The 24,273-nt window shown below is 49.4% G+C and overlaps 1 protein-coding gene across 1 annotated transcript in view; it reads right to left on the bottom strand.

The window, feature by feature from the left end:
• DCPS (decapping enzyme, scavenger) overlaps positions 1-24,273 on the bottom strand; it is a 45,449-nt gene that overhangs the window by 5,631 nt on the left and 15,545 nt on the right. Inside the window, exons 3-4 of the mRNA XM_030333458.1 lie at positions 7,478-7,623; positions 1,355-1,468 (exon numbers count right to left, since the gene is read on the bottom strand). Coding sequence (XP_030189318.1) covers positions 1,355-1,468; positions 7,478-7,623 — 260 coding nt within the window. The remainder of the gene's footprint in view (positions 1-1,354; positions 1,469-7,477; positions 7,624-24,273) is intronic.

Raw genomic sequence — 24,273 nt, 5'->3', positions numbered from 1 at the left:
CCCCTGCAGCCTCTCTCTGCCATAACACCCCACTAGTGGACAGTTATCTCCTTCCGTCTCACTTGCCTCACACAAATCATCACTCAGTGCTACAACTTCTGAAAATCCCTTCAGATTCTCTACCACCCCTCAGGCCAAGTTCAGTAACTCCCAGGAGCTGCTCTTGAGAGGCAGCTGGCACTCACTTGCCCGTGTACCTCTGAGCTGAAGTCCTGTCCCTTTACCCCAACCGCAGGCCCTCGCCCCCCTTTCCTGGGTAGTGAAGGAGTGGCATTGTAGATCTAGAAATCACCAAATCAAAACCAAGTAAACTGCGGGTGAGCCCAGTTTAGGACCCAAAGGCAGGCCATGACTGAGAAAGCGGGAGGGAAGGTGTGCGTGGGGAGGTGACTGACCGGACTCTAGAACGCCACCTGTGTGAGGAGCCCAGGAACCAGAAGGGTCCACCGGAGGGCAGCGCGGCAAACCCACGCTCGGGTGACTCAAAGATCTAAACCAGAAGAGAGAGTTTACCTCCTCTCCACTTCCTACCCAGCAATCCCACGTCTGGCTTCCTTGGCCTCACTGTGGCCCCTGGCCCGCCATAGGCTGAGCCCGGCCCAGGTCCACGTTCCAGTCCGTGACGTGAACAGCCCTTCCTGCAACACGGTTCTCTGCCTGCTGCTGATGCCAGGGGTATCCAGTCTACCCAAAGAGGTGGTGGTCCATTGCAGCTTTGGTGGTGGGCTGGGGTGGCAGTGAGGAAGGGAGGCGAAAAAGAGAGAGACAGAGGCTACGGAGAACCGGACAGAGAGGGTGAGTGAGGTCAGCTCACCCTGGAAACCTGCTCCTTGGCACAGTGGAAGCGAGGGGCACGGAGAGCAGGAAACAGCTGAGAGGCCCGAGTGGAAGCCTGGGCCACTGGAAGCCCCCTCTTGGTCTCAGGCAGTGGAGGGGACCCTTTGTGTTGGTTGCCATGGCTCCTTCCTATCAGTGCTTCAGGTCTTAGGCCCGCCTGGATCTGCTGGTATGCAGGGGCATGGAAAGAATGTAAACAGTCCTCTTTAGGGCTCCAGGTGCTCCTGGAAGGGAGGGTGGCAGCTGAGCCACTTGGCTGGTTAAAGAATGGCCGTATGCTTATGGGCGCAAACATCATGCCATTCTTTCCCCCCTGCGTGGGAGGACAGCCAGAGAGAACTTCAAGTGGACACGTTAAGGTGTGAATGTTTGCGCACAGCTCAGGTTTCTGTTGTTGGTTAATTAAAATCGGCTTAGAGAGAGGAACCAAGGTGAGAAAGAAGGGCAGGACTAAGGAGGCCCAACAACCTAGAGCAAGTACTGGGAGACCAGAGAGCCCCAGCAAGAAAGCTTTTACCTGCTGTTGGTTCCACTTGAGATCGGGGATGAGGACAAAGCCATCAGAGGGATCTGGGTTCTCAAAAACAATCCGGTCAGCTTCAGCCTTCTTATCGAGAATGTTGTACACCCACTGGAAGGAGGGGGAGGGGGGGGTCACATAGCTACTCACAACCTCTGGGGAAACACCACAGACCAGGCTAGCTAAGCTCTCCGGCCCCTCCAGGAAGGACAGCCAAGCCATATAGGGTCACTGAGCTCAGGGGGGGGGGGGTCTACACTCAGGCTGCCTTGTCCCCGCCGATCTGCTCTTGGGGGTCCAGAAGAGACTTCCCCTCTCCCACCACAGCCGTCCCCTCGGGGGCCACTGCAGCTCGGATGGGGCCGTTTCTTTGTGTCCTTCCTGCATTTAGGCCATGTACATGCTCTGCCGTGGCCTCACCAGCCTGTGCGCATCCATCCCCGCTCCTGCCCGCGGGACTCGCGAACAGTGGTCTCCGTGGGCCCCTTCCCACTTTCTTCGGGACCACAGGCAAAGACAGGGTGGGACTTCCTTCTGCGGAGGGAGCCAGCTGCACACCAGGGCAGGAAAGGCTCAGGGCCTAGACGTGGATGTGTATGGGTTTCCCGCCCTGCTGGGTGGGACTCTCATTTGTGGTGGGATTGGCGCCTCTGCCCACCTGCAGCCACAGCGGCTTCCGCTGACACGGCCCTTGTGTGACAACACAGAATAGGCACAGCTGGGAGACAGCAATTACACGGACCTTTCCTGTCAAGCCAGGGCCTCCAGCCCCTCTCAGACCCTTTTACCGGCTGCTGGCAGTCTTCAGAGGACCCTTCCTTGAGTACTGTGTGGATCCCGAAGATGTCGTTTTACCTTTAGGGTCCTGGTGGCCTCTGTGAAGAAGCCAGCCTGCAGGGGGGTTAAGAGAAGAAAGCCCCTGTTCTCACGGGGCTCACAGAGACCTCCTCTCTTCACTTCCCCAGAGCTCTGAGTCAACTCCCAGCTTGAAATCCGAGACAGAAGGCCGCTGCAGAGCCAGACAGAGGGCAGCGGCTGGGCCTGCGCCTGGGAAGGGCCTTCCGGCTCACCGAGGGGGCGGATCGAGAGGCCCGGGCACAGACACGGCCAGGCCGGCGGAGGGCTCCTCTGCCCGCTCCCGGGAGTTCTAGAACAAGCGTGTCCGCGAAGGCCAGGGGGCCGTGGGAGCTGATCTGCTGAGTCCACATCCTCACTCTCGGCCGGTGCGGCCAAGGTCAAACGCGACCGTCTGAGACGGAGAGAGCAGAGGGTACCTGCCTGGGAGTATCTGGGGTTCCCAGACCCCTGGTAAGGCCAACGGGTCGGTCACCATGTGGCCCGCCCACTACAAAAGAGGGGCCTTCCCGCCACTTCCTGGGAGCGGACTGGAGCACAGCCAGCAGTGGCTGCCCCACGCAGCCCCGGGGTCTCCCACGGACGCATTTCCTCTCCTGCTGGAAGTCTCGCTGGGAACGTGCTGCGGCAGAAAAAAAAGCCAGCCGGAACGTGACCCAAAGTGCCCCAACGGTAAAGGTGAGGGAGGTGAAAGATGACGCTCTGTGGAGAGCCCTGGAGCAGCCTCCCTGGGGCCTGGGCTGTCTTTTGCCCCCAGATAAGCAGCCCCCGCAGACTGGAAAGTTGTGTAGTCGTAGAGAGAACAAACTGGTCCTGGTGTCCTCTCCCGCCTCCTCACTAACTAGCTGACACCTTGGGCAAAGTGGTGTACTCTCTGAGCCTCAGTTTCCCCCTTTGAGAGGGGACTGGAGTCTCCCCCTCTGAGACGATACCTGCACGGCACAGAGTGGCGAGGAGTGTAAAGTGACTGACAGCGCCTGGCACAGAGGAGGCCCCATAAAGGCAGAGGGAAGTGCTCAGAAAGCTCCAGCAAGACGGGGCGTCGAGCCGCAGCCTCGTGGCGATGACAACAGGCGCTCTGCCGGAGGCCGCTGCACCGAGAGCAGAGGCCTCGTGGTGGTGAGCAGCTCTCCCACGTGCGGGCCCTGTTCTCAGGGCCTCCCAGGGACTACCGAGCGCAGCAACCCGGTCAAGCTGGTGTCGCTGTCGTCCTCACGTTGTAAGGAAAAAGCAAGCATGAGGAAGTCCAACCAATTCCAACCGAGTCCGGCCCCACAGCTCCGGCTTCAGGTCACGGGAGCAGGCCTCTGGGAGAGCAGGGGCGGGGGGTGTGAATCCACGTGAAGTCCCAGGCCAGCAGCCCAGCTGAGAAAGGGAGGGGGCCAGGGAACAGAATTCACACAAATCATGGCGGGGGGGGGGGGGGGGGGGGGGGGGGAGGGGCGGGGCAGGGCCTGTAACGGGGAGCGAGCCCATCAGGATGCAAGCCCGGGGGACTCAGCCACCCCCGGCTTCTGGCAGGCACCTGGCATAGCTTCCTTGCGGCAGGTGACACCGGCAAGTCTCCCGTGGGATACCTCACTCCCTGTTCGCTCTCCTCCTGCTTTTCTGCTCGCCCCCCTGCTAGCCGCTCTCCTCCGGCCACCCCTCGCCTGTCCACACCTCCGCTGTATCGGCACTGCCCTCCCCTGACCTCCCCTGTCCTCGGAATGGGACCTGCGTGTGCACAACGGCAGCTACCGTCCTGGTGCCCAGCCTGTGCTGGAACCAACAGCGGGGACGTGATCTGTGGTGCCCCTCTCAATCCCCACTGGGACCCCAGTTGCATTTTCCAGGCGAAGAAATGGGCTCAGAATGGCAGGACACTCACACTGCTCGGAGATGGCAGAATGGGAATCCAAACCCTGGACGGACACTGACCTCAACCTGACGACTCACAGACCAACACTTTTAGCCTGATGGTCTCTAACGCTCGGGATCCAGATGTCAGATGGCAGTACTTTTCTCTTTTCTCTTTTCCTTTCTTTCTTTCCTTTCATTCACTTATTAATGTTTATTTCTTTTTGAGGGGGGAGGGGGAGAGGGGCAGAGAGAGGGAGACACAGAATTCGAAGCAGGCTCCAGTCTCTGAGTGGAACCCACGAACTGTGAGATCATGACCTGAGGCGAAGTTGGATGCTTAACTGACTGAGTCACCCAGACGCCCCTGATGGCATTATATACTGAGGAGTTACAAGAACCTCAAATTTGAGGAGCCAAATAGGGTGGTCGGCTGACAGCATGGGCACCCGGGTGACACTGACGGGCTGTGAATCTCGTCTCCAAATTGCTGCTGAGTAGAGTCAATGAGGGAATGCACAGAGAAAGCTGAAACAGTCCCGGGCACCTGGTGAGCACACCCAAGTCCCAAACTCAACTGTTTCTGACATAAACCCTCTCCGCTGCCCACAACCCCTGTCCTGGTTAGTGACCCCACTACCTATCCATGCTCCATCCAAGCTGGACCTGGAGCCACCCCCAGACTCTGCTCGCCTCTCGAATCCACCAGCTTCGAGCCCTACTTCTCAAATCACTACCGAAGCCTTCCCCACTGTCTCGGCCTCGGCCGGGGCCCACGCTGGTCTTTAGAGCCCTCCACACTCACCAAACTCGAGCAATTCTTTAAATCTCGTGGAACCCATATACTCAAACCCGTCTAGAGGGACCCTCATTGCCTGTGGCAACTGTTCTCAAATCTGATGATCATTAGAAACATATTTTTTAAAAATACAGATTTCCCGGGGTGCCCGGGTGGCTCAGTGGGTTGACTGTCCCACTCCTGATTTCGGCTCCGGTCATGATCCCATGGTTCGTGGGCTGGAGCCCCGTGTCGGGCTCTGCTCTGACAGCGTGAAGGCTGCTTGAGATTCTCTCTCTCTCCCTCTCTCTCTGCCCCTCCCCTGTTTGTCCACATGCTCTCTCTCTCTCTCTCTCTCTCTCTCTCTCAAAATAAATAAATAAACCTTAAAAAAAAATACAGATTTTCCATGGGACGCCTGGATGGCTTAGTCGGTTAAACATCGACTTCGGCTCAGGTCATGATCTCACGGTTTGTGAGTTGGAGCCCTGCATCACATCCGTGATGTCAACACGGAGTCCACTTCAGATCCTCTGTCCCCCTCTCTCTCTGCCCCTTCCCTGCTCATTCTCTCTCTGCAAAATAAAAGAAATAAATACAGATTTCCCAGCTCCACTCCCTGAACATCCTGATTCAGTAGACATGGAGTAGGGCCCCATGCTCTGTATTTTAAAAAATCTCCCCAGGCCATCCTGATGATCAGCCAGGTTTGGGAGCTCCTGGTGTCCTGACAGGTGCACACACCTGCTTCTGGCCCCTGCCTGTCTGCTCCTGGTTTGTCCTGCTGACCCTCCAGCTCTCGGGGCCTATCTTTGTTCTTCCCTCTGCCTGGAATGCCCTTCTCTGCCTTGTCCACCTGGCAAACTTCCATCTGTCCCTTAAGACCCAACTGGAGGATCCCTTCCTCTGTAAAGCCCCCCACTGTCCAGGCTGATCACCTCCCTTTGTGTCACCACTGAACCTTGGATACAAACCACCCGCGGGGGAGTACTTATCCCATTGTACTGTGCCGGTCAGACTCCATGTCTGCCTTCCCCACAAGACTCTGGGGGCATTACAAGTGTTCACCCTGGTGACCCTCCAGAGCCTGAGCCTAGTACATGGCCTGGTACACAGTAGGTGCACAATTAATACAATGAGTGTTGCCAGTTGAGCTGAGTGCTTTGTAAACCGACTAGAAACGGTCAAGAAAGAATACACGAATACTTGCGTCAAACAGAACTTGGCGGAGTAGTAGGAGAATCTGGCTGTATTATTTTCCAAGAGGAAGTACACGGCAGTGGATAAGACAGTACACATACAAGTCACACCGACTTTAAGAGCATCCTCCTTTGGATCCCATATTTGTGCAACTGGTGCCACAGAACATATATTCCAGGAGATCCCTCTGGGACCCTGAATGGCAGCAGCCATCTAGCAAGATGCAGACATATCTCCTTTCCATGTAGAAGACAGAGCAAGTATAGGGACTTAAAAAAAAAAAAAAAAATCACGCCAGCTTGAGCCAGAGGAACCTAGTGCAAATGTGGCACAGGGGGACGAAGACTCCCAGTCAGCCAGGTCTTCCCAAGTAGGAAAGCGGGCTGTCGCCCCACACGGCCTCCTGCACACCTGCCAACCACCCTTTCCTTACTTCTCCCATGTATAACTGACTTGGCGGAGCCCTTGGCCCCCACAGCCAAGGGCCCCCTCCCTTCTTCTGGCCCGGGAGACATGGCAATGAGTGCCCTGTGTCTGACCACCCCCAAAAGCCACAACCTGGATCTTGGGCAGAGTGGGTGAGAAACGCTCAAAGAGAACAAGGGTGAATGATGAAGAGACAGAGATGGTGAGAGCCAGCAAGTGAGCAAGGAAACGCCTCATCCATCATATTTAAGGCTGAGCATTCACTCGGGGCCGACTGCAGGCACAGACGCTGGTTGGCACTGGGCCTCGGCCCATCACGAACTCGGGATCTCTTCGCTAAATGGCCTTGCATCTGGTCTAGTGGCTGAAGACACCGCCAAACCTCACATTAGCCTTTGGGAGAGGAGGCCCTGTGCTAAGCCACCAGGCACATCAGGACCCTGCTCTCTGGGGAACGAATGCAAGGGGAACGAGTGAATGAAGTTTTTAACTCTGGGACTCCACTCCCAGAGGCGGGTTTGCACAGGCAGAACCAGGAATAAAAAGTCTGGAACGGGGTGGGGTGGCTACCCTGGCGTCAGTCTTGACCCATTCATAGACCCAGGTGAGGGCACAGTCATTCTGAGACAGTATCAGCGCTGAGGCAGATACAAATTCTCCAAAGGCCTGGGCTGCTCTGAGAGTCCCACAGAGCCTCAGTGGCACGCCCAGGACCAGGGTCGAGCCTCTGGCCATCCTGGATAAAATAGCGGCCACCCCAGTCCAGCATTTCCCGTGCTACTCACCCTGGTTGCTTTTCCCCACAGCACACCCACCCTCTCCTGTCCTGTGCAGTTACTTACACATCCGTGCATTCACTCCTGCACAAGGAGGGGGCAGGGGTTCCACAGTGCTGCTTGTGCTACCCCAAACCTGTGGAACTGTGCTGGCCCTGCCAGATCCTCGAGACAGAGACTCCGGCCACAGGGAGCACTCTGTGTCCGCACCCCCTGGGGCCAGTCTGAGGCGCGGCGGCCAGTCACCTGGATGCTGAGGCTCTGGGACTCCAGGTGGGGCAAGGTGACGTTCTTGTAATCGGCCCCCGTCTCTCGGACCAGGTGGAGGTCCTGGCGCAGGTACTTTTCTAGGTGCTTCTCTGTGGCAGGGTAAACCACGGTTGTCTTTACGTCTGTAATGACAAACACAGCCCGGGACTCCAAAGTTAGGTGCACGCTCTGCACAGTCCTGTCACACTCTGGTCCCCAGCACAGAGAGGTGACCCCCACCCCCATCTCTGATTCCCCAACGAAAGGAGCGGAAGGCTAAGAGGTTATAGTCACCCGGGACCCATGAGGTGCCTCACGCCAATAAATTCATAAGTTGAATCACACTCAGCATCTGGGAGTCACAGGGTTTTTTTTCACTGATGATGGGTCGCTGGGCCCCTCACCACCCTTCCCCACTCTGTTTTCTAGGCACAGGAATGAAAGGTTTCTGACTCTTGTCACATAGCAAATTTCTTGGTATGTGGCTTTCTAGACCCAAAGCTGAAGATCTGACTTAAAGCTAAGTAGCCTTCCCTCATGCAAAGCAGAGCAGCAGAGCACCATGGTTAAAGGCGTGGACTCCGGAGCTGGACTGAGTTCAAGTCCTGGCTCTGCCTGTTCCTTCCTCGGGACCCTGACCCTGGTCCAGTTATTTAACCTTCCCAAGCCCCTACTCCCCCATCTGTCAACGGAGGATAATAATAGCTCCTATGTCACAGAGTTGGGAGGATTAAACAAGTTAATACCTGTGAAGCACTTAGAACACTGTCTGACACAAAGCAAATACTATGTAAGTGCTGGCTATTTTTAATCAGCCTTTCTCAACCCTGGCACGGTCCATATTTTGGACAGATAATTCTTGTCATATGGGGACTGTCCTGTATGCTACAGGACGGTTACCAGAACAGCAGATTTCTACCAGGATGTTAGTAAAATCCTGTCTCCAGCTAGGACAGCCAAAAACGTCTCCAGACATTGCCAAATGCCCCCTGGGGGATGAAATTGCCCCCAGTTGAGAACTGCTGTTTTCATCAGCAGGAAGTCTTATAGTTTTCCTAAACAGACACTAGGCTAGGGTTCTAGTCCGACACCACCTGGCTTTGGTTAAATCCTTTTCCCTACTTCTAATAACATCTGCTACAACTGTTATCATTTATACATAGTGCTTCCACATAGATCTTAAGGGCAGGAGAGGAAAATGGTGTTCTAAAATCAGGAGACATTTCTAATATGAACGACCCAATGTTAATATCCTCAATGGGGAAAAACTGAGAGCTTTCCCCCTAAGGTCAGGAACAAGACCGGGATGTCCACTCTTGCCACTGTTATTCAACATGGTATTGCAAGTCTTAGCTTCTGTAGTCAGACAACACAAAGAAATAAAAGGCATCCAAATCGGCCAGGAGGAGGTCAAACTTTCACTCTTCGCAGATGACATGATACTCTATATAGAAAACCCAAAAGATTCCACCAAAAAACTGCTAGAACTGATTCATGAATTCGGCAAAGTTGCAGGATATAAAATCAACGCACAGAAATTGGTTGCATTCCTATACACCAACAATGAAGCAGCAGAAAGAGAAATCAAGGAATCGATCCCATTTACAGTTGCACCAAAAACCATAAAATACCTAGGAATAAACCTAAACAAAGAGGTGAAAAATCTATACACTGAAAACTATAGAAAGCGTATGAAAGAAACTGAAGGAGACACAAAAAAATGGAAAAAGATTCCATGCTCCTGGATAGGAAGAACAAACATTGTTAAAATGTCGACACTACCCAAAGCAATCTACATATTCAATGCAATCCCTATCAAAATAACACCAGCATTCTTCACAGAGCTAGAACAAACAATCCTAAAATTTGTATGGAACCAGAAAAGACCCCGAATAGCCAAAGCAATCTTGAAAAACAAAACCAAAGCAGGAGGCATCACAATCCCAGACTTCAAGCTATACTGCAAAGCTGCAATCATCAAGACAGTATGGTACTGGCACAAGAACAGACACTCAGATTAATGGAACAGAATAGAGAACCCAGAAATGGACCCACAAACATATGGCCAACTAATCTTTGACAAAGCAGGAAAGAATATCCAATGGAATCAAGACAGTCTCTTCAGCAAGTGGTGCTGGGAAAATTGGACAGTGACATGCAGAAGAATGAACCTGGACCACTTTCTTACACCATACGCAAAAAGAAACTCAAAATGGATGAAAGCCCTCAATGTATGACAGGAAGCCATCAAAATCCTCGAGGAGAAAGCAGGAAAAAAACCTCTTTGATCTTGGCCTCAGCAACTTCTTACTCAACATGTCCCTGGAGGCAAGGGAAACCAAAGCAAAAATGAACTATTGGGACCTTATCAAAATAAAAACCTTCTGCACAGCGAAGGAAACAATCAGCAAAACTAAAAGGCAACCGACAGAATGGGAGAAGATATTTGCAAATGACATATCAGATAAAGGGTTAGTATCTAAAATCTATAAAAAAAACCTATCAAACTCAACACCCAAAAAAAACAATCCAGTGAAGAAATGGGCAAAAGACATGAATAGACACTTCTCCAAGGAAGACATCCAGATGGCCAACTGACACAGGAAAAAATGCTCAACATCACTCATCATCAGGGAAATACAAATCAAAACCACAATGAGATACCACCTTACACCTGTCAGAATGGCTAATATTAACAACTCAGGCAACAACAGATGTTGGCGAGGATGCAGAGAAAGAGGATCTTTTGCATTGTTGGTGGGAATGAAAGCTGGTGCAGCCACTCTGGAAAACAGTATGGAGGTTCCTCAAAAAATGAAAAATAGAACTACCTTATGACCCAGTAACTGCAGTACTAGGCATTTATCCATGGGATACAGGTGTGCTGGTTTGAAGGGACACATGCACCCCCATGTTTATAGTAGCACTATCAACAATAGCCAAGTATGGAAAGAGCCCAAATATCCATCGACAGATGAATGGATAAAGAAGATGTGGTGTATATATGTATACATATATATGTACATATGTATATATATGTACATGTGTATATATATGTACATATATATGTATATACGTAAATACATACATATGTATATATACGTATATGTATATATATGTATACACATATATATACATACATATATTCATATATGCATGTGTACATATACACATACATATACATGTATACATGTATACATATATATGTACACAATGGAGTATTACTTGACAATCAAAAAGAATGAAATCCTGCCATTTGCAACTACGTGCATGGAACTGGAGGGTGTGATGCTAAGTCAGAGAAAGACAAAAATCATATGACTCCACTCATATGAGGACTTTAAGAGACAAAACAGATGAACACAAGGGAAGGGAAACAAAAATAATATAAAAACAGGGAGGGGGACAAAACAGAAGAGACTCATAAATATGGAGAACAAACTGAGGGTTACTGGAGGGGTTGTGGGAGGGGGGACGGGCTAAATGGGTAAGGGGCACTAAGGAATCTTCTCCTGAAATCATCGTTGTACTATATGCTAACAAATTTGGATGTAAATTTAAAAAAATAAAAAATAAAATTAAAAAAAAAACAAATTCAGGATGTTTCTCAACAGACCCATGTCCTGCCCGACTCTCTTACTCTCGATTCAGAGTGCTCACCCAGGGTAACCTGAGGGAAGCCCAGCAGGCACACTTTAAAACTCCAGAAATTCCCGCACGCACCTACACTTTCATACGTGGTCTGAGGACGTAGGCAATTTGAATCCCTGTTTCACAGGTGAGTGGGTTCACAGGACTCAGGACTTCTGCCTCGAGATGTGGCAGAGGCAACGCCAAACGTGAGGTTTCCTTACCCTAAAAGCTGGTGCTCTTCAAACACCTGCCTGCTGGCCGCATATTATTCCAACAGTCCAGTGGGGACAGACCGAGGTGCTAACCCAGCACACAAGTTCCAGTGAGCATCAAACACCAGTCCTTCACCTCTGGGAGGCACAGCAGCTCAGCGCAAAGACACAGGCTCTGGACCTGAGTTGACACCACACTCCCCCCCACCACCGCTTACAGACAGTCCGACCTTGGGTGTGTTATTTAACCTCTCGGGGCCCCAGTTTCCTCATCTGTTAAAGACTGGTCACAAAATCTGCCCTTAGAGTTGCTGTCAACATTAAACGAAACATGTCACCTGGACCAGTGTGGGGCACCATGTCCCCTCCACTTCCTGGGAATCTCTGGATCTGACCCTGAAATGGAGGCACAAAGGCCTCCTCACAACTCTCGAGGTGGCAGCAAAAGTACTTCCTCACTCCCAAAACCCTCTAATGGCCCTGGGCGAAAGGCCAGAGGTCAAGTACACCAGGTCCCAAGAGGTAAGAAACTGCCAGAAATAGACCCAATGGCATTGCCTTGACCCTTGCAGTGTGCTCCAGGAAAATCCCTTATCCAAGAGTAGCTTTGCAGAGAAGAACGGAGATTCTAGCACCAGTCGGCCTGGGTTCAAATACTGGCTCTGCACTCAGCTGTGTAACCGGGCGCGGGTGACCTACTGTATAGGGTGGTTATGAGAACTCAGTGAGCAGTAGGTGGGAAGCATTCAGCAGGTGCCCACCCCCACCCCCATGCCCCCTGCACAGAGAAGTTCTCTCCCAGGCTAGCTCTCACTGTTGCTGTGTTTGCTGTTACTTTGGTAGCCTGGGCTGGGCAGCGGGGAGAAAAGCCGTGAGTGGAGGAGCTCCCTCCGTATGGGAGAGCCGGACGGAGACAAAGGCCACACTCACGTTGGAGAACAGCCCGCCCTGCTGGCAATGACCACCGAGCCCCGGGCTCACAGCCTGGGGCTCCCTGGCTGTTTCAGATCAGAAAGCCGCTGGGCCCAGGAGCACGCCCCTGTCTGCCAAGGCTTGTCAGAGACCGCCCCAGCCACCCAGGGTGCTGGGAAGCGGGCGCCTCCCCAGGCCAGCCCCCTCCCGCCTTCCCCTTCCTCCCGCCTTCCCCTTCTGCGGCAGGGAAAACAGAAAAAGGCATTTTCTAGCTCCTTACTTCCTGCCATCTTTCTTCCTTTTCTGAGAAACTCCTGCTTGGATGTAGATGCAGAAGCCCCACTGCTGGACCCTGGACCCCCTCAGAGCTAGTCACTCTTGGGGCCAGGCCTCTGTCAGGCCACCACCAGCAGCCCCGGGCAGGAGTGGGCTGGCTTCACATGCTGTTGACAGGGGTGGGGGCTGCCCCCCTTCAAACGTGGACCGTTCCCCTGGGTTCCCAGCATTGTCTACACAGCCCTCAGCCACCCTGCTCTAGCCCTTTCTCCAACCTCATTCACCACCATCACCCCCTCGATGTCTCCACCCCGGCCACACAGACCTCTTTACAGTTCCGCTAACTCACATCCCATCTCTAGGCCTCTGACCAGCTGCTCTCACCTAAGTCAAGGTTGGAGTTCTCCACCAGCCCTGCTGAAGGAGCTCCCCTTACCTCATCCCTGTCTATCTCACCGATGGCTTGCTTTTTCCTCACTCCTTACCACCTGACAGTACAGTACAGATTTATTGTCTGATTCTCCCATTAGAATGCAGCTTCCAGGAGGACAGGGGTTTTTGTCTACCTTTAAAAATTGTTTTAATCATTTTATCCCCAGCACCAGGAATAGCAATTGGCCTGCAGGAGGCACTCAACGAAGACTGAACAAGTGGATAAATGAATCTAGCCTTTTAGGCTTAAGCCCCAGGAAGGGCATTTTTGAGCCAAATAGATTAAAACTTCTCTGATAAAAATCAGTATGCTTCCCAATGCTAAGTTTTTTTATTGGCAAGCAAAAGTAAACTTTGGCGTCTATCTAAATGCCAAATCGAGACGTTGACCTGCAAGTGAACTTCATGAGGATTTTGGTCAAGTGTCAATGCCCAATAAATGCTCAAACCACCAGGTGAAAATATGTTGGGGAACAGGATGTCCACACACAGTCTCAAAGTATCTTCCTGTAGATTACTTATTAATGACAAAGGGCCCAGGTGCTCAGAGTTAACATCACTCCTAACAGGACACACTGCCATCAGGAGCCTCCTGAGGGATGTGCCGTAGTATTCTGGCCCAAAATGCATGCTCCGAATCGGATCACGAGGAAAAATTAGCCCACTCTAATCCAGGGACATTCTACAAAACAAGTGGCTTGATAACTCTTCAAAAGGGTCAAAGAGAAAATAAAGGAAGGCAGAAAGGCTGTTCCGGATTAAAGGACACTAGAGACTGGACTGGATCCTGGATGGGGGAGAGGTGTCCTGCTGGAAAGATAGTATTGGAACAAGCGGTAAAATTTCATAATGGTGTCTACGTTGCAAACTAGCTTGGTATACATGGGAGATTTCCCAAAATTGACCACTTTACTCTGGTTCCTAGGAAACATACACTGAAGTGCTTAGCAAGGAAGGTTACAATGTCTGCAACTTACTTTTCAGTAATAACAAGAGTGAGCAAAATATCATATAGGTACATACGGAGAGAGAAAAGGCAAAAGTGGTAAGATGTTAGCAGTAAGGCTTTTACAAGGGAGTTCTTTGCAGTATTCTTACAACTTTTCTGTAAGGTTGATTTTTTTTGTTTTTGTTTTTTCAAAATAAAAAGTAAAAAACAAAAAAGTGTCAATATCCTCTGGACCCTCAGCGCTAATTGCGAAAAGACATACCAGGCGCTGTTCTAAGCCCTATACGTGCATTAACTCATTCACTCCTCACAACCAGTGTGAGGTGGGTGTTATTAGGATCCCCACTTGACACAGAAAGAAACGGGTGCCCTCGATCCCACAGCTCCATCTGGCTCGGGACTGGGCTTCAGCTGTGGCATCATGGTGCCAACCCCGTAGGTCAACACATGAGGCCTGAGCACCTTCCTGGTGCCTTCTGCCAACCTCCGCTTAGCAAACTGACTGTCCAGGGTAAGCATACCTGGCACGTCCCCACCCAGCATTTCCCTGTGGCTAGAGAAACAACAAGGAGCCCCCCACCCAATCCTGCCCTCCTACTGGCATTCTTTTTTTTTTTTTTTTTTTTTTTTAAATTTTTTTTTTTTTTTCAACGTTTATTTATTTTTGGGACAGAGAGAGACAGAGCATGAATGGGGGAGGGGCAGAGAGAGAGGGAGACACAGAATCAGAAACAGGCTCCAGGCTCTGAGCCATCAGCCCAGAGCCTGACGCGGGGCTCGAACTCACTTACTGGCATTCTTAAAATAACAGCTTGGAACAATTTCGAACCCCCTCAAAACCCATCTCTCGATAATGTTCACAGTACAGCTGACCCCTGAACAACACAGGTTTGAACTGCATGGGTTCACTTAGCGATTTTTTCCCCCAATAAATACAACAGAGTATTGGAAATGTATTTTCTCTTCCTTATGGTTTTAACACCATTTTCTTTTCTCTAGCTTACTTCACTGTAAGAACACAGTACAGAATACATACAACACACAAAATATGTGTTCATCAACTGCTTCTACCATCGGCAAAGCTTCCAGTCAACAGCAGGTTATTAACTTTGGGGACAGCTCAAAGTTGTATGTGGATTTTCAGCTGCATGAACGGTTAAGTTTGGGGGGAGGAGTTAAGTTTTCAGGGAGTTTTCGCCGGGAGTTAATTTAGAGGGGAGTGGATTTTCAGCTGCACGGGGGACTGACACCCCTAACCCCCGCACCGTTCAAGGGATAATTGTACGTTAAGAGGACTTCCCTGATACTCCTTATGAAACCACTCCACCTATTGTGCTTTTTCAAACTTTGCTTTTATTTTTAATTCAAGGCATGCTGGCACATAGGTTAGTCACATGAAGCCAGAAGTTTCCTGCTTTTCCCCACACACCACTTTCAATTCTTCATGCCGTTTCTTTGCTCGTGTACTTCCACAGTTTTAATTACAGATATTTTTCTATCTTGTTCCCCCTTGACTTCTCACTTTTACTATTACTTATTAACTTCCCATTACAGAGGTAAGGATTTAGCTTTTTTACCAGCTATCAAAAGCATGTGTGCATGTGGGGACCCTCGCTGCACACTCTTTTCTCTCTTACCCCCTAATCTCACAATACAACTATTGTACAATTTTGGAGAAGTCAGAATAAAATGGTAACACTACCATGATGCTATAAATGCTTTCACTGCTGAATACTACGACTAGTTTTCCTTTTCAGCACAACTTTGGCTATGTGTAGTTAGTCATTACTCTTTTATCTGCTCACTTTTCTATTAACTTGTCACTAATTCATCCCTACATCCATTTCCGTTCATACAAATCTCTTTTAAGTTTATTTGAGAGGGGTGGGGCGAGAGAGACTCCCAAGCAGGCTCTGAACCATCAGCGTGTAGAGCCTGACGTGGGGCTCCGTCTCACAAACTGTGAGATCTTGACCCGAGCCGAAATCAAGAGTCGGACACTTAACTGACTAAGCCACCCAGGTGCCCCTATATAAATCTCTTAATGTTCAAACCCAGAAGAACACAAGCAGTGTGTCCTCCCGGGGCCTCTGACCCACTCCAGCAGGTGTCTGTGAGGAGCTATGCCCAGGAGCTTAATGCACCACCATTTGGCAGCCGTCTCCCCTTCTCTCTGCTGCTGGACGTTTTGCTTCCTGGATCCCCACTATCTTCCTCTTTCCTGTTTGCATCTTTATTTTGCTAAAGCAGTGGTTCCCAAACTGCACTGTGCACCAGAACCATCTGACTGAGGACATCTGGGGCGGGCCAAGATGCCTTTTTTAAGAAGTTGCCAGGTGCAGCCACTGCCACTGGTCCTGGTTCCGGGACCACACATTAAGGACCACAACACTAAGGCACAAAGTCAAGTTGCTTCCAGAGCTGTGGAACAAGCGAGATACATTTAGAGACTTGGAACATCTGAAAATGTCTGTGTTCTACTGTCACAATTAAGAGTTTGGTGAAAGGGGCGCCTGGGTGGCTCAGTCGGTTGAGCGTCCGACTTCGGCTCGGGTCATGATCTCACAGTCTGTGAGTTTGAGCCCTGCATCAGGCTGTGTGCTGACAGCTCAGAGCCTAGAGCCTGGAGCCTGTTTCAGATTCTGTGTCTCCCTCTCTCTCTGACCCCCGTTCATGCTCTGTCTCTGTCTCAAAAATAAATAAACGTAAAAAAAAAAAAAATTAAAAAAAAAAGTTTGGCAAAAGAATTCTATGATGCAAAGCAGTGACCCTCAAAATACGAAAGCTCCACGATTTTCTAGATTGCGATGATGCTGTTGAGAAGTTTGAGGTCTTTCTGATCCCCATACCTTTGTACTGACCCGTTTTCTTGTTGTCCTCAATGTCCCAACCATGTTGATGGGTCTCTGAGCGGTTTCTATTCATCCCCTGATCTGGGTAAATGGACTTTCAATCTCGAAAATCCCGTTCTTCAGTCCGGGAAAACCTGTTATTTCTCTGATTATTTTCTCCCCCATTTTCCCCACCCTGTCTTTCTAGAATGCCTATCTGAATATTTAATATTTAGCTTTTTAGATCCATCTTCCACTTTGCTTTTCTCTCCCATTTTCCAATCTGTGTCTTTTTTTTTTTTTTTTAGTTTTTGTGTTTTTTTGAGCAGCAGGCAAAAGTTTATTAGAGCATAAGATCAGAAAGTAAGAACAGTAGGAAAGCTCTCTTTACAGAGGGGATGTTAGAAAGTGAATGCCCTCTGTGTCTTACCGCTCTAATTTTAAGGAAGTTTTAACTTCTTGTATTGAAATTTTCAGTTCTACTGTGCATTTAATTTCCAAGAGCTTCTTAAAAAAACTCCTTGTTGATGGTATCTTATTCTTATGCCTTTGATATATCATTTGTCTTGGACGTTAACGACAGTTTTTGCAAATTTCTTCTCCCCACATAGTTTCTGTTTCTTCCGAGTTCTTTTCTTTTCCTTCCTCTCTTTTTCAACTGACACTTTCCTCAAGTCTGGTCACCCTTGCCTGTCCACTCACTCATATCGGAGGGCCGAACACTACAAAGCTGATGGGAAGCTCTGTGGACATACGTGTGTTCACCTGAAGCTTCATTTTAGGATGGTCAGGCTATGCCCTTGCATGACGGAATCCCCAAAGGTTTGTCTTCTCTCTTGCGCTGGTCAGATTCTCCACACGTGACTCTTCCAATCTCGTACATGGAGTACAAGCCTGGCTGACAGCATTCTGAGTGACAGGAAGGAGAAGCAGTTGGCGGGCAGGGGGAGTGGGCACTAACACTGAATAGGTAAGCTTCCACTTAAGCCTCTACATTTCAGTACCCTGAGCCCCCCTCAACTGCACTGAGAACCTCCAGACCTTGTTTGAACCTCTGTAGACGCTGGATCTCTGGGAGGGGCCGTTACCAGTTGGGTGAAGTGGGACAGAATTTATGGGACCTGCTGGCTCAGGTTTCCCTCTCCCACATCCGTGAGGTCAGTCACTCCTCCCGTCACTTCCTAGGTTTGTCTCCTCTTCCTTCTCTAGTCACTGCAGGATAACTTTTTGTAAGGCAATTTCTTTAATGTCATTTCTAGTGAGGGTTTTAGAGGAAACAGGTGGGCAAAATGCCCTCTTGTAACTGGAAGCCCATGTCCCTGTCCTTCTGTCTCCCTTATAATGCTTTATTTATTTATTTTTTATTCGTGTGTGTTGGGGGGGGGGGGTCGGCGGGAGGAACAGAGAGGAAGACAGAAAATCTTAAGCAGGCTCCGCACTGCGGAGTCCCACGTGAGGCTGGATCTCACAGTGCTGAAACCATGACCTGAACCAAAATCAAGAGTCAGACACTTAACTAACTGAGCCACCCAGGTGCCCCACAGTGCTTTCTTATTATTTTTTAAATGTTTGTTTATTTTTGAGAGAGCACACGCGGGAGAGGGGCACAGAGAGGGACAGAGCATCTGAAGTGGGCTCTACACAGACAGCAGCAAGCCCGATGTGGAGCTTGAACTCACAGACCATGAGCTCAACAGACTGAGCCACTCAGGTACCCCGTAAGGCTTTATTACTATTATTTTTTAACGCTTATTTATTTTTGAGAGAGAGGGAGCAGGAGAGAGGCAGAGAGAGAGGGAGACAGAGAATCTGAAGGAGGCTCCGTGCTGACAGCAGACAGCCCGATGCGGGGCTCGAGCCCATAACTGTGAGATCATGACCTGAGCCAAAGTCTTATGCTTAACTGACTGAGCCACCCAGGCACCCCCATAATGCTTTACTTTCAAAAATGCATTTTTGAAGTGTATGTGATGTACGATGTTCTATTAGTTTCAGGTGTACAATATATCAAATTTGACAATTCTTTTTTTTAATGTTGATTTATTTTTGAGAGAGAGAGAGAGACAGAGAGAGACAGAGCATGAGCAGGGGAGGGGCAGACAGAGAGGGAGACACAGAATCCGAAGCAGGCTCCAGGCTCTGAGCTGTCAGCACACAGCCTGATGCAGGGCTCGAACTCACAAACTGTGAGATCATGACCTGAACCGAAGCCGGACGCTTAACCGACTCAGCTACCCAGGCGCCCCATCAAATTGGACAATTCTATAATATTACTCATCACTCCCCAAGATACATGTAGTCACCATCTGTCACCATACCATGTGATCCAGGAATTCCACTACTGGGTATTTACCTAAGGAAAACGAAAATACTAATTCAAAAAGACATAGGCAGCCCTATGTTTATGGCAGCATTATTTACAAGAGCCAAAATCTGGAAGCAGCCCAAGTGTCCATCAATAGATTAATGGATAAAAAAGTGGTATATACATACACTGGAACATTACTCAGCCGTTAAAAAAAAAAAAAAAAAGAAATTTTGACATTTGTAACAACATGGATGGACCTAGAGTATATTATGCCAAATGAAATAAGTCACTTACAGAAAAACAAATACCATATAATTTTATTTTCATGTAGAATCTAAAAACTAAAACAAATGAACAAAAAACCCAAAAGTCTGTTTCAGTTATAAAAAAAAAAAAAAATGTCACGAAGAGGAAAGGTACAGCATCAAGGACATAGTCAATAATACGGTAGTAACACTGTTTAATACTTTCTTTTTCTTCTTAGCTGTTTATTACCACTTGACCTATTTATTTATTTATGGTTCATCTCCTCCAACTGGACATAAGCTCCTTGAGAGCAGAGGCGTTGTTTTACATACTGTGTGTGCAGAGCCTAAAGCAGCACCTCATATGTATTAGGTCCTTACGATGCAGTTACAGAACAGAATATATATTATGCCATTTTACTTTTTAAAGAACGTGTGCATGCATGCATAACTGCATACACATAAACACACACAGAAAAAAGCCTGAATTTCAGGACATGGTCCAAGATGTGGAACGGTTACCACTGGGTGGTGGAATTACACATAACTGTAATTTTTAAAATTAATTTGGGGGGGGGAGATTTATTACATTTTCCAAAACAAATGTGGATCACTTATGTAACAAATACATTAAAAACTGAAAAATAAGCCCCTCCTTAAATAAGCCCCAGAGAGGTTAAGTGATTTGGCCAAGGCCACACAGCTAAGAAGGCGCAGAGCTGAGATGTGAACCCAAGCAGTCTGGCTCCTCTGTGCAACATTGCTTTCCCAGTGGCAGAGGGCCATTCCCTTTCAGACCTTTCCCTAAGAAGCCTGTCCTACCTCCGTGTTCTCCAAAAAGCAGCCCCATCAGATGGGAGAAACGTGATTAGTTCCAGTCCCTCCCAAAGACATGTAAACAGCTGTCAGCAGAACCAAAGGGCATAATAAGGTGCCAGAGAGATTGGGGCTGCAGACTGGGAGGTCTGGAAACACATCACAACGCACGGGACCAACAGCAGCACTGGTGTCCGTCTGTTGTGCTTCCTGGGGAGGGAGTGGGGCAGGGGCACAGATGCGGAGGTACTCGGGAAGTACTGATAGCCAGGGTACGCTGTGGCCGGACGCTGGGCGAGAACGGGCTCTGGTGGGGTGCACGGAGGGATGGAAGACGACCCCGCTCGCACTAGGGGACAACGGCCGTTTCAGCTTATGTGCGTCGCGTCACGCCCCACTGCCCCCCACCAGATGACGGCGCTGGCTCTCAGGGAAGGAGGCCTGCGTGCGGTCCGAGCAGAGGGGCCTTGTGGTGGCACCGCAGCCCGTGCAGGGCTTGGGACGGCAGGGATGTTTTGGCATCTGCATCCCAGATGAATCACTGCCCTATACACGCATGTTCCTTCTCTCTGCAGCGCAGGAGGGCAGGTCGCTGTGCTCCTGGCTAGGACAGCTCTGTGCTGTCGGAAAAGACCCCTAAGAGTGTCCTGAAAGGCCTTCTCCAATAAAGAAGCCCACCCCCTGTCCTCCGCCCAACTGCCTTCAGAGGCGGGGAGGCAGGGCTACGGAGAGGAAAAGAGCAGCTGCCTTTCTTGCTCTCTGCCAAAGCTGGCTTAGCCAAATCCCCAGGAAAACGCTGCTGCACATGAAACATGAAAATGCAAACCACAGACAGTCTGCTCTCCTTCCCATACACATGTTCAAACAAGACTGCTTTCCAGCCGTTACTGATGACTTCTACACGATGAGGTAATTCCTATGGCTCAGTCTGTGGCTTTTGCTCTCCTTTCATTATGATGAGCCAGTTTCAACTTATTTGACCCAGATGTGCCGGCTCGGGGGAGCCTGGAGAGAAGCAACAGCAAAGCAGGATCTGCGTGTGACACCCACTCCCACGTCCCCTTCCACCAGGGCCCGGGCAGAGCCACCCAGGTGATGGGCAGATGCCCAAAACTGGCGGGGCGCTCCATCAAAGAACGCTGGCGGAAAGGCCGGCAAGGGAGCGAGGCTGCAGGGTCTCCTGGGGACTTGTGTTATTTTCCCTCCTGCTGGGGATCTCCCCTGAGGTGTCCAGGGAGAGCGGGCTGGAGGCCGGAGAGGCGGTGGTCATTGTCCTGCACAAGCAGGCATGCTGCAAGTACTCCAGGGGAGGCCTGGAGAGACCTCCAGATAAAAAAAAAAACGGGGTGAAGGGTGTGGGCAGGGTCCTGCAGGCAGCTCTGGCCACCCCACAGCAAACCTTCGAGCAGCTAATGACCTGTCTCAATGAAAGCAGAGATGCTATTAGAAGCAGGGGAGAGGCAAATACTGATTTTTAGCCAGGCCCTGGATGTGACAGGCTCCTTCCCTCCTTCTCCTCAGTTCTCCAAGGCCCAGGAAGGACATATGACAGCCAGTGGCCCACAAGCAAATACAAGCAAATCCGGGGACTCTGAATGCCGCCCCAGGGCTGCCTGAGGTGGCCTTTGGCTACACGGTATCAGAGGTGGTCCTTTAGGAATGAGAAGTGCTGCTACAGGATGGCTGTGGGACTTACTGCATTCCACAAAGTTCCATTTGAATAGAAGAACTGAGAACTGGTATCTAATGAGATAATGGAGCCACTGGTGGACAGTCCCACCATTAGGGCTGTGAGATCCCCCACGTTCCCACACACAGGAAGAAGCTATTCTGGGGATAAGCAGATCAGACTGCAAAAGCTACTGGACCAAACACTTCGGAGTTCCAAAACATGGCCCCTCTCTCAAATTCCTGTCTAAAGGCATTTCCTTATTCACTCCGAGAGGAGCACAGGTACCCAGTCTCAGGGCAACATCAATGGACACTGCCACAGTATGAGTGTTGGTGGGAAGGGAGAAAGCCCAAGGCACAGGATACATCCCCCATCAAGATGGGTCCAGGCTACCAGAATTCTAGGTTATCATTCACTGAGAAGTATGGATCAGAAGGGGACAACGGAACCAGGCTGCCGCAGGCCGGCAGCCACAGCTGGAGCCAAGCAATGAAGTGGAACCAGCTATCCTGTGGGTAATCCGCCTTCGCCCACTGGTCCTGAGTAAGCTGACTTTTCTGCTGACTTGAGCCTCAAGACTGCCACAGAGTCTTGGGAACTTGCCCCATCTGGGAGACAGAGAGAAAGAGAACACCACTAGTGCCGGTGACTGCATCTCAGTCGTTCAGGATCTACTCACTTCTACTCATTTCTGAATGACATGGCTTCTCCTGGCTTCATGGAAGCCAGGTGTCTAAATGGAGAATTGAACAGAGGGAAGGGAGGAGACGGGGGCACAGAGGAGGCAGTGTGCAAGGGTTCCCTGAGCTGAGGTGGCAGGGGAAGGAGAGAATGAGTCAATTAGACTGCCAAGGGAAAGGGAGAACCCAAGGTCTGGGTCAAGAATTTTACCCAGGCTGGGGCGCCTGGGTGGCTCAGTTGGTTAACTGTCCGACTTCGGCTCAGGTCATGACCTCATGGTTCATGAGTTCGAGCTCCACATCGGGCTCTGGGCTGACAGCTGGGTGCCTGAAGCCTGTTTCGGACTCTGTGTCTCCTTCTCTGCCCCTCCCTGGTTTGTGCTTTGTCTCTCTCTCAAAAATAAATAAACATTAAAAAAAATTTTTTTTAAAGAATTTTACCCAGGTGTAAGAAACCTTTCCATCTTGCCCATAACCAGTAAAGAAATCAAATTAGTAATCAAAAATCTCCCAAAAAACAAGAGTCCAGGGCCAGATGGTTTTCCAGGGAAATTCTACCAGACATTTAAGGAAGAGTTAACACCTATACTCTTGAAGCTGTTCCAAAAATAGAAATAGAAGGAAAACTTCCAAACTCTTTCTATGAAGCCAGCATTACCTTGATTCTAAAACCAGACAAACACCACTCTAAAAAGGAGAACTATACACCAACTTCCACGGATGAAATAATCCTCAACAAGATATCAGCCAACTGGATCCAGCAATACATTAAAAAAATTATGCACCATGACCAAGTGGGATTTATACCTGGGATGCAGGGCTGGTTCAATATCTGCAAAACAATCAATGTGATTCATCCCATCAATAAAAGAAAGGACAGGAACCACATGATCTTCTCAACAGATGCAGAGAAAGCATCTGACAAAATACAGCACCCTTTCTTACTAAAAAACCTCAAGAAAGTTGGGATAAAAGGATCATACCTCGAGATCACAAAAGCCACATATGAAAGACCCAATGCTAATATTATCTTCCATGGGGAAAAACTGAGAGCTTTCCCCCTAAGGTCAGGAACAAGACCGGGATGTCCACTCTCGCCACTGTTATTCAACATAGTATTGCAAGTCTTAGCCTCAGCCATCAGACAACACAAAGAAATAAAAGGCATCCAAATCGGCCAGGAGGAGGTCAAACTTTCACTCTTCGCAGATGACATGATACTCTATATAGAAAACCCAAAAGATTCCACCAAAAAACTGCTAGAACTGATTCATGAATTCGGCAAAGTTGCAGGATATAAAATCAATGCACAGAAATCAGATGCATTCCTATACACCAACAATGAAGCAGCAGAAAGAGAAATCAAGGAATCGATCCCATTTACAGTTGCACCAAAAACCATAAAATACCTAGGAATAAATCTAAACAAAGAGGTGAAAAATCTATATGCTGAAAACTACAGAAAACTTATGAAAGAAACTGAAGGAGACACAAAAAAATGGAAAAAGATTCCATGCTCCTGGATAGGAAGAACAAACATTGTTAAAATGTCGACACTACCCAAAGCAATCTACATATTCAATGCAATCCCTATCAAAATAACACCAGCATTCTTCACAGAGCTAGAACAAACAATCCTAAAATTTGTATGGAACCAGAAAAGACCCCGAATAGCCAAAGCAATCTTGAAAAACAAAACCAAAGCAGGAGGCATCACAATCCCAGACTTCAAGCTATACTGCAAAGCTGTAATCATCAAGACAGTATGGTACTGGCACAAGAACAGACACTCAGATTAATGGAACAGAATAGAGAACCCAGAAATGG

This window comes from Lynx canadensis, chromosome D1 (assembly GCF_007474595.2).
Source record: "Lynx canadensis isolate LIC74 chromosome D1, mLynCan4.pri.v2, whole genome shotgun sequence".
NCBI lineage: Eukaryota > Metazoa > Chordata > Mammalia > Carnivora > Felidae > Lynx > Lynx canadensis.
This window is presented reverse-complemented; position numbering and strand designations above follow the sequence as displayed.